The sequence below is a fragment of the Gigantopelta aegis genome, chromosome 6 (genome assembly GCF_016097555.1).
Source record: "Gigantopelta aegis isolate Gae_Host chromosome 6, Gae_host_genome, whole genome shotgun sequence".
NCBI lineage: Eukaryota > Metazoa > Mollusca > Gastropoda > Neomphalida > Peltospiridae > Gigantopelta > Gigantopelta aegis.
This window is the reverse complement of record NC_054704.1, coordinates 58,369,146-58,379,736: the sequence shown is the minus strand read 5'-3', so window position 1 is coordinate 58,379,736 and position 10,591 is coordinate 58,369,146. Positions and strand designations below refer to the sequence as shown.

General features: G+C 37.4%; 1 protein-coding gene across 1 annotated transcript; it reads left to right on the top strand.

Moving 5' to 3' along the window:
- The first annotated feature begins 1,155 nt into the window (after nt 1-1,155).
- Nucleotides 1,156-6,894, top strand: LOC121375237. The gene is made up of 3 exons (XM_041502564.1): nt 1,156-1,860; nt 2,660-2,882; nt 5,143-6,894. Exons 1-3 carry the CDS (start codon nt 1,561-1,563, stop codon nt 5,610-5,612), a joined length of 993 nt encoding a protein of 330 aa, XP_041358498.1. The 5' UTR covers nt 1,156-1,560; the 3' UTR covers nt 5,613-6,894.
- The last annotated feature ends 3,697 nt before the right edge of the window (nt 6,895-10,591 follow it).

Below are 10,591 nucleotides of genomic sequence, written 5' to 3'. Positions count from 1 at the left end.
GTTGAAGATTTACGTTTACGTGCAAAACTAGGCTTACGATGTTTTATTAAATTGGCCTCGCAATACACATCAAAGGTCGTGGTATGTGCCATCTTGTCTGTGGGATGGTGCCTATAAAAGATCCCTTGCTACTAATGGATTTCCTCTCTAAGATTATGTCAAAATTACCAACTGATGATTAATAAACCAATGTGCTCTAGTGGTGTCGTTAAACAAAACAAACTTCTATTCCAAGTGTGCACAGAGAAAATATTACAGCAGACCCAGCAAACATAAACTAATAATTACGGTACAATTAAGGACAGCCCTGGTTTGTTAAACAGTGGACTTGCTTTTCACTTATTTAGTACTCATTCGGTAGTAGGGTCGATTTCATGATATTTTTAAAAATGTATTTATCAGTTTGCTATGTACTTAAGATGGAAAAAATATCGCCACAAAACAGTAAATAGGATTAGTGTCCGTGTTGAAAGGACTCGTGGTTACAAGTTATTGCTAAAATGTTTATGGTGTTATGAATAGAGTGTGACATGTTTCAACTTGTGCGGATCACAGTGTACATAGTTGGTGCATGTTTAATGTTTAATTATAGGGATACATACACACAGTCAGTGACTAAACAGTTCGAAATCGGATATAATTAGAACAAGAGGTGATCTTGGATCAAGTTTACTAACAGGCAGACAAAGAAATACGACTGACAGAAATTTTCAGAGCATTAAAATTCAGCATATTAAACATATTTCATAAATATTTAAAACAACATACAGGCACGTGTACAGTGGGCGAGTTTCGGTGGTCGAACCCCCCTTCCCCACTTGCTGAAGCACATTTGCTTTGTTTTTTAATACATTTTGTGGGGGAGCATGTCTCGACCCCAACCCCACCCCCTAAAACTTCGCTCGCCATGTAGACTAACCCACCCACCCACACGCGCGCCTGATATATGGCGACAATGGTTGTATTGTTGTGTCGAAATAACCATAATTATATACAAAAATCGTATGCAGCAATATTTTATTGACACGCCGTTGAATAGTAGAACTCGAGTATAAATAAAGTTCAATTCAGGTGTTGCACTTCACTGCTTCTAAAGTCAGGCCGATATCATGTCGGTACACGATTAGTTCCGGGTTTTATCTCCACTAACCCTCCAAACAAAACCGCAACCATTTTGAGTAAATGGGACCAGCATTCCCTCGATTGTATACAATAGTTTAAACTTCCTTGATTCACGGTTGTAGGCGAAGGTGGGTTGTATTTGTGTATTTACATTTACACATCAAAACTTAAAGTGTTCTGGTTTCGGCTGCAAACTGATATCTACTTCAATATTCCACATGTTTGTGCCACTGCGCGGTTTTTATAAACCTATATAGCAGCAACTTGGTGATATTATCAGATACGTGCATAACCAGTGTTTGCTGTTAATCAGAACACTGGGTCATTGTGATCCTAAATCTGTGCATTTGACGATGGAACATTCTAAGTGCATCTGTTAACACACACAAATATCCTGTGCTTTCCATTTAGCCTTTGTATTTCATTTATCTGACCAGTATGTCTGTTCTGTTTGAACTTCTGTTTTTAACTCTTGCGCTGCACATATCGGAGCAAGCAGTTTCATACTCTCATGAACAAACGCAAGCGTTTTCCAAGGAGGAGATGTACCAAGATATCTTCCCACTGAGTGCGACAAACTTTAGCGTCAAACTGTTGAAGTCTGCCGACCCATGGATTGTCATATTCCACAAGGGAATGCTGGACAGGTCGTGGAAATCTATGGCTGTTAGTCTGAGAGGCGTGGTTTGGGTTGCTATGATTGATACCAACATGGAAACAAAACTGCTCACTAAAATGGTAATGTATAAATAGTAACTAGTGCGTGTTTAAATATGTGAGTGTGCGTACGAGTGTTAGTTATTATAATTTAACAAAACTATTTTTAAAAATTCGATGAGTTGGTTTCAGACCATTTATACTTTTCAGTAACTACAAGCATATCATCGGTAATTTTCCAGAGAACCAGAAATGGCATTGATCACGTTTGTTTAAAAACACATATACATACACGCACACATGAATACAGTATTAAATGCAACATACTTGCTAATTTAAATAATCTATGGACAATTTGTACTAAAATCATATTTTATTCATAACGCAGCTAAGCTTTTAAAATGGTCAGAAGAACAATATTTTTGGTGGAGTGTAACATATCAGACTCCTTGCCGGGGGCAGGTTGAACGGAGAGGGTGTCTACTGTCTACGTACCTTATTTACACTTAACTTTTAAAGTGACACAAATTTATTAATACTCTAAAATGGTTCTACCTTTAAAACATCTTTCGAAAAAGAATGCCCCAGAGCGATGCTTTATTGATAATATTACACACTTTAAAACCAAATATTTCTAATAGACCTGGGGAGTGGGTGCACCGGTGTTTGACACACACACACACACACACACACACACGCACACGCACACGCACGCACACACCGCTGATATGGCGCCAAAGCTAGTCATCACTTTTTTGCTCGGGAATATCGCACCAAAAATATATATTAATAAAGAATGAAGATACAAAGTGATTACCAAAAATGAGCCTATAGGTTTACATCTTTATAGATTAACTTGTTTTGTGGACCACTTTTACAGAAATATGAAGTGAACGCATCGGAGGCACGGGTTTACCCGTATGGAAGCCGGGAAGTAAAAACTAAAAACTGGAAACCTGTTTCTAATCCAAATGAAGCCAGGTTATTGGCTACCCGGTCCCTGCCCGACACCACCCTGAAGGTCAAAGGAGCAGACGTCAGGGATTTTGTTACAGAGAGTATCATGTCCAAGCCCACCAAATTCCCCGCCATTATCATTACAGGTATTCCTTTTCATTTCTTCGTCTTGTTTGATATTCAGATATAAAGTTTATTGTTTTAAATAAGACCATGATAACTATATAACTCTTGTTATTAAAATACAATTTTAAAAACGCATGTTAATTTTTAAAAAAGAAAGAAAAAGTTATATGCATTGATATATGATCTTAATGAGGTTTATTGATACAAACATCTTCAAAACGTTTTTAGACGTTTACGGGTTTTTTAAAGGTAGTTTTTTTTTTTTTTTTTTTTTTTTTTTTTTTTTTTTTTTTTTTTTTTTTCTTTTTTTTTGGGGGGGGGTTGTCTTTATTTATTTATCTATTTATTAAATAATTTATTTGTGTGGGGGTTTTGGTTTTTTTTTTCCAGGGGTTATTATCGTGGTGGAGGGGGGGGATAAAAACCTTTTCACTTCTGACAAATGTTTAAGCAGTATAGATGCACAACAAATAAAATAGGAAATAAACGCACTAAGGTTGTGTCCGTCTTCTTTCTTTCTTACCGGCCTCGGTGGCGTCGTGGTTATGCCATCGGTCTACGGGCTGGTAGGTACTGGGTTCGGATCTGAGTCGAGGCATAGGATTTTTAATCTAGATACCGACTCCAAACCCCGAGTGAGTGCTCCGCAAGGCTCAATGGGTAGGTGTAAACCACTTGCACCGACCAGTGATCCATAACTGGTTCAACAAAGGCCATGGTTTGTGCTATCCTGCCTGTGGGAAGCGCAAATAAAAGATCCCTTGCTGCCTGTCGTAAAAGAGTAGCCTATGTGGCGACAGCGGGTTTCCTCTAAAAAAAAAACCAGTGTCAGAATGACCACATGTTTGACGTCCAATAGCCGATGATAAGATAAAAAATCAATGTGCTCTAGTGGCGTCGTTAAATAAAACAAACTACTTTTTTCTTTCTTTCTTTCTTATTTTTGCCCCTCCCCGCCCCAAACACACCTTTATGCTTAGCTTTCATACTGGTCATGAACGTATTTGTTTATAACTAGAGAAGTTTAAGAATGTCAAACCAAACGTATATGCCGTCAAATTTAGAACAAGAATTTACTTTCTATTCCAAACGATTAGCCTTCCAACATGGATCTATGCAAAAACAACAAGCTAACTCTTTTTGAGGTACACAAGAGAGCTAATTGTATACTGCTACCTTTGCACAGCTGAAAAAGCTGTTCGACCACCGCGGGGATTCCACATTTTGGCGGGAAGCCGCCTTTATGTAGCTTTGATATAACCCATGTACAGAGACTGTCCTGCTATTGTAACACGTTTCCGACCGACAGAACATTTTTAAAGACTAAAATTGTTTAGAATATAGAATATATATATATATATATATATATATATATATATATATATATGTGTGTGTGTGTGTGTGTGTGTGTGTGTGTGTGTGTGTGTGTGTGTGCGTGCGCGCGCGTGTGCGTGTGTGTCTGTGTCTGTGTCTGTGTGTCTGTATACAGGCTACCTTTTTTGCCTGAATGTTTTTTTTTCTCCATTTTATCTCCCAATAATTTAATACGTATGAAGAAATATATATGAGGTAGCGTAGTAAACTTAACTTTTAGCTACTACAAAGATTAGGACGACAAGGAACACACTGAATATACAGACACTGGTATTCCAAACAAAAAACTATATGTAGCAGGGTTCAAACTTAACAATTTGTCTCCCACAGCAATTAAAAAAAACAAAATTGTCTTGGGTGAAACGGCCCACCGACGGCAATTTTGAACCTGCCTATGGCAAGATTTTAAAAAAGTAACATTTACAGCAAATAAACATGACTGAAAGGTTATTTTGCTGTATGTAGACATATTTCAAATGTGCAAATGTTAAATATTGGCAGATAATGTACACCAAGTGTATACATTTTGCCTTTGTTGAGGAGCTTTACCGATGGCACAAAAATGCCATCGGTGATGCATTCTACCTACGGCAATTTATATCTCAACGACGGCAATTGCCGTCACTGCCGTCGTTAAGTTCGAGCCCTGATGTAGCGTTCTAGTTGTTAAACAGGCTCCGTTAATAGTCAGATACATCTTACAGTGGCAGCAAACTCAGGACAGTCCCTTTAATGTAGCTGTATCAAAATCTGAGATTTAAAGAGGGTAGGTCCAGAGGACACTTGTGCTACTTTATAGGTTATTTCAGATCCATGAGGTGGATCCGAGATGCTTTGTTTTGTTGTTTATTTGTATATTTTATTAGTGATTGATTAAAAAGCCACATAAACTGTTACTTTTCACAGAGGATGAGGAAACTTCCCCGGTGTTTAAAGCATTGGCTGTCCGGTTCCACAAGTACTTCCACTTCGGTCGCATGGTGAGGCCGAACACTGGAGATCTCAGACAGATTGGATTGGACAAACTGTTCCTCGACATGCCAGCGCTGCTGATCATGGTGACCAAAAGCGACAGTAAAACATCGCAACCAGAATTCAACGCCATCTCTTTTAACAAAAAATCTATGGGAGAAATGAACTATCCCAATATAATGGCTTTTCTTTTCATGGTCAACCGCCAGTTCCGACACGAACTTCCTCTGGAAAATGGGTCCAATGATAAATCAATAGTTGAGATGGCGGATATATTAAAAATTGAAAACCAACGTTTTGATATTGGTCGAGAAATGGTGAAGAAAGCAACCCGCGAGTCTGTGACACTTGCGCCCGATGTGAACAATAACAATATTGCTACGCGGATAACTGACGAACTGTAATTAACTGAGCAGGTGCAAAATCTAAAATAAGTGTTAAATATCAGTGACACATATTGGAATAAGGTAGGCCTAATAACAGTGTAACATAATAAATCCATTAAAGAATCAAGGGAGAGTGACTTGGTGAACCTGTCTTGTCTTTAAACCCCCCCCCCCAAAAAAAAAAAAAAAACCCAAAAACCCCAAAAACCCAACAACAACATTTCCAATTAATTATTTATTTTGTTTACAATTTTCAATTGCTATTTTCATATCAGTGTTTTTGTGTGTGTCTTAGTAATAAGCAAAATAGTGTATTCTATTATCGCTACTACTTGTAAATACTATATATTATACGATTCCAGGCACGGCGGAAGCAAATATACATTGGGATGGGGGGTCTGCGAGAGCGCAAAGCAAAGTTTTTAGGGTGTTCCATAATATTTTGAAATCTAGATGTCCTGAAATGCAACTTCCTGCATTCTACAAGTAAAATTCATTTCTTCCTTAAAATTTACTACCAATAATAGTTTTTGATTCATAATTATTGGAGGGGCAATAACATCAACAACAAAAAACCTAGGTATTTTTTACTTTAATTCGTCAATAAAAACGGGATTAAAACATTACATGATAATTCCTGATGTAATACAAAATGGATTTGTCTCTGAATCATTTAAATTAAAAAGAGGTTGTAGGCAAGGTCTTCTTACATATTTACTTTTTGCGTTGAAGTCCTCGGCATCATAGAAATTCACATGAGATTAAAGGTTCCTAAAGGTATGGAAAACTATTACAGCCTTAATATATCAAACCCGTATCGTATGTTAAAGCCAATCATGAAAGAACAGAATTATATATAGGTGCTACATGTATATATAAAAAAAATATGGTGTACAAAGCTATGGTAAACAAAACATTAGATCATGATTAAAGCACTAGTATACCATTATATCGTTTTGGAATAGTGAGGCAAATGTCCGAATTTGGAGCTTGTGTTATTTAACCATAATATAATAATATAACTGTTCCTATTAAATGTGTTTAAATGTAGTAAGTGTGCAACTTTTGGTGCAAACGGTGATGTAATATTTTATCTTTTGATCAGATGTTAGCTTTTTCTTCCCTTTTTTTTTTTTTTTCATAGAATAATTTTTTAAAAGTAAACTTGTTTTGATCTGAAAAGCCCCAAAATTACTTTTGGTATAGATTTTATAGATTTTAAATATCATTTTAGTGTTTGTATCTATACATTGTAATTACAAACAGCAGCTGAATTACATATTCCTCGTCTCTTTCTGTTGGCTAGTGCTGCATTTGCTTGTTTTGTTTTTGTTTGTTTTGTTTTGTTTTGTTTCTCAACGTTACGCTCAGGTCTCACTACACAGATGTCATCTGCCATTGAAACCCATGTTAAATTGCCAACTTCAAACGAAGATTACCAATAGAACGGGTTCTCGTTGGCACTAACAACATACACCATTGCGAACATACATTATATAAGCATTTATTTTCACTCCAAAATTGAGAACATTTCCGTCTCAGTTTTTTGCTATATGACCGCATTTGGCTGTAGTGCAGGTCCGAACAGGTGGTTCATTAACCGCTTCACTCCGGCTGTCTCTTGCGCTATGCATCCATGTCCCAAAAGATCGATGCACAATATTACAAAATAACATGGGCAAGATACAGCCAGAAGGCATACATATTGTTTTAATTCTTTACCATTTCCTACAAGTGAATATGTGAACCATAACATGTGTCACAATTATGAATGAATTCCACCCGGAAGTGATCTGTGTAGTGAGACCTCGGGTACACGGGTCCTGTTGGCTTGTAAGCAAATGACCCATCCACAGCAACACATTACCTAGAGACCTTGCAAATTTGCATACCATTATTAACCGGGTTAATAAAGTAAATTATCACATGGGTTTATGACATGGATATCATGGGTAAGTTATAGGATAAATAAATATATAAATATATCTATATATATATATATCTATATCTATATATATATATATATATATATATACTCACGGAAAAAAGTTCCTGTGCATCATTAAAATTTCAGTAGGACATATATTTTTAAAATTTAAAAATATTGTGATCTACATAGATGTACTATTTATCTGTTAAAGTACGGTGAACCTCTCCTGCCTTCTGAACCTGAAGTACTTTCTACACAATGTTTGGTGCGCCGTCGGTGATGATGTAACAGAACAACATACTGATGTACGGTCATGGTCGTACTTTGTTATCAGCTAATCGGTTGCGTTCAGTTCTTCCACTGATTGGCCTTAACTTAGAGATGCATTAGGATGTTAAACGTATCATTTCTAAATGATTTCATATGTGCAGCCGCTTAATACTGACGATTTGCTGACGTGTCGTCACGTGTCGACTCCCTAAACATGGAAGATCCCTAGTACCCCTAAACTGTCGAGAACATCTCCGCAGATATTGCATAGTGTTCTGATGAACACCAATGAATACCAAAATTACTAGCAACAGCGTTTGTGCCGTTCTAACCTCAATCATACCCATTGTTAGAAGGAGTCCATTTTCTGGGAGGCGTGGCATCACACTGACGACGATCCGATACCAACAAAAATATTTTTCTGAGTGATGAGAATCCATACAATAGTTTTAAAGTCCAATGATAAGAAAAATGACGTCAAACAGTGTGACGGTACATTCTCTTAAATTTGTTTCGCCTGTGGCGATTTTAATTGTGTTAGAGGGCCGTGTGCAGTTTATTGCCCGTAGCCCAGATGGGCAACTTGTTACGTAAGACTTCTGCGCGACCGTCCTCGATCGGTACGCCTAATACACACCCTCAGCCAGCTGCGGAGGCCATGTGGCGAGTAGTTACGTAATACCTCTGCGAGTGCGGTTTTACAACCGTGATTTTGGCGACGATGGCGTCAGTAAGTCTGACGATCAGAGAGAAATAATACCGACTCTAGTAGAGTCAGACTATGAGATGATACGTGAGGTACCGCCTTGTACTCCCAGGCAAAATCCTGATTTATAATAAATAGCTAGTGTTTTAGAGATATCGAGGAGAACGAATTAGGAAGCTTCCTGGGAACGTTAGTCCGTTTGGACTTTGGTAAATATCATTTCTGCTCTGTGTATAACCTTGATGTGATTGATGTGACTTTAAATATTTTAATACTGTATTATACCAATATTCTTTAGACAGTGTCTTCGGTCATCTGACGAAGTAAATCGTAGACTTTTTGTTCTAACATTATATGAGTATTTGGTAATATAAAGCTTAGCCAGTCATCCTAGACGACCTGGGTAAACTGTAGGTTATTGTCTTTATTGTGATAGGTACCAGTATTAATTATGTGTCACAAGGTTACTGAATGAGTAGTTAGGGTTAATTAAAAATTAACCCGTTAGGAATAGAGCTGTAATTCCTTTATTAATTAAGTTCCCCAAGAAGAGTTCCTAAATTATCACACGTTACTGAACGAGTAGTAAGGGTTAATTAAAAAATTAACCAGTTAGGAATGGTGTTGTAATTCCTTTATTAATTAACTTCTCCTGGAAACGTTTCTCAATTATCACACGTGTGGGTGTGGTGTAACGGTGAAGTGATTAGCATATTGTGTAACTAGACACCCAGAGATTAACTAATTAAGTGATCAGTTCTGGGTTGTTATTATTGTTGTTATTAATGAACTACTACGGCTGTACATTTGTCAGCGTAGATTAATACAGATTCCAAAGTGTATTGTGTTTTTGTTGTGTTTTCTAGAGAACTAACGTGCTATATTAATATATACTTTATATAAGATCGTATCTCTGATCATACCTAGACGAGCCATACTAGGGTTTAACAGCCTGTTACAGAGAGATCTAATAGATATACAGTTAGGAGAGATATTTTGATAATCGTGTTTTATTCAGTTACGGGAATTATAGAATCCCCGTGACAGGAGTAGAAAATTGGGGGCTCGTCCGGGATCTGAAACGGGACATGCATATTTAAAAAAGTATTGTTTGTAAATGGGGGCTTTATAAATTAATTTTACAAATTAACCAGAAGTAGCACGTTGTTCACTAGAAAATTAATTAATAATAAGTGCGTCATATCTAAACATGGATAAGAATTTGCTGGATAGGCCTACGCTCAGTGTAGGGGAGATTAAGCGAGCACGTAAGGCCGAGTTAGTTGAAATCGCGGGTGAGCGAGAAATTGATTTAACATCAGGTAAAACCTTAGGTGATATAAAGACAATTATTATCCAGGAAGTTTTTGGTGATAGGCCTGTTATGGAAGACAGTGAGATTGTTCCAGAGATAGAGATAAGTGACTTGAGTATGGAACAACAGTTAGCTTTGAAAAAGCTTGAGTACGAAAGAGAAGAACGTGCATTAGATAGAGAGAGAGAGAGAGAAAGAGAAGAGAGGGATAGAGAGAGGGAGAGAGAAAGAGAAGATAGAGATAGAGAAAAGGAAGATAGGGATAGAGAGAGAGAGAGAGAAAGAGAAGAGAGACATAGAGAAGATAGACATAGAGATAGAGAAGATAGAGAGAGGGATAGAGAATTCCAGTTAGAAAAATTAAAAGTGGAACATGAGTTAAATTTGAATACTGAAGAAGTCAGACGAGAAGCCGGAAATGGGTTTAACATGTCGGAGGCTTATAGATCAGTGCCGGTATTTGATGACCAGGAGGTAGATATGTTCTTTCAACTTTTTGAACGGGCCGCTAAGCAGCTAAATTGGCCGCAGTCTAAGTGGACATTGTTAGCCGTGTCTAAGTTTAAGGGGAAGGCTAGTATAGCTTATAATTCAATGAGTGATGAGCGAGCAAGTCAGTACGACCTGGTTAAGGCTGCAGTGTTGAGGGCTTATGAATTACGACCTGAGGATTATCGTTTACGGTATAGCGAGTTGAGAAAAACGCAGGGTCAGTCTTATAGTGAGTTTGTGGCTAAGAAGGCAGGGATGTTTGATAAATGGGTTGTTTCTCATCA

What these genes read in the sequence shown, in the direction of transcription:
- LOC121375237 (XM_041502564.1), top strand. Translation starts at nt 1,561, where the DNA reads ATGTCTGTTCTGTTTGAACTTCTGTTTTTAACTCTTGCGCTGCACATA. An exon ending in CAAAACTGCTCACTAAAATG is followed by an intron (nt 1,861 to 2,659) that starts GTAATGTATAAA and finishes CCACTTTTACAG; the next exon opens with AAATATGAAGTGAACGCATC. An exon ending in CCCCGCCATTATCATTACAG is followed by an intron (nt 2,883 to 5,142) that starts GTATTCCTTTTC and finishes TACTTTTCACAG; the next exon opens with AGGATGAGGAAACTTCCCCG.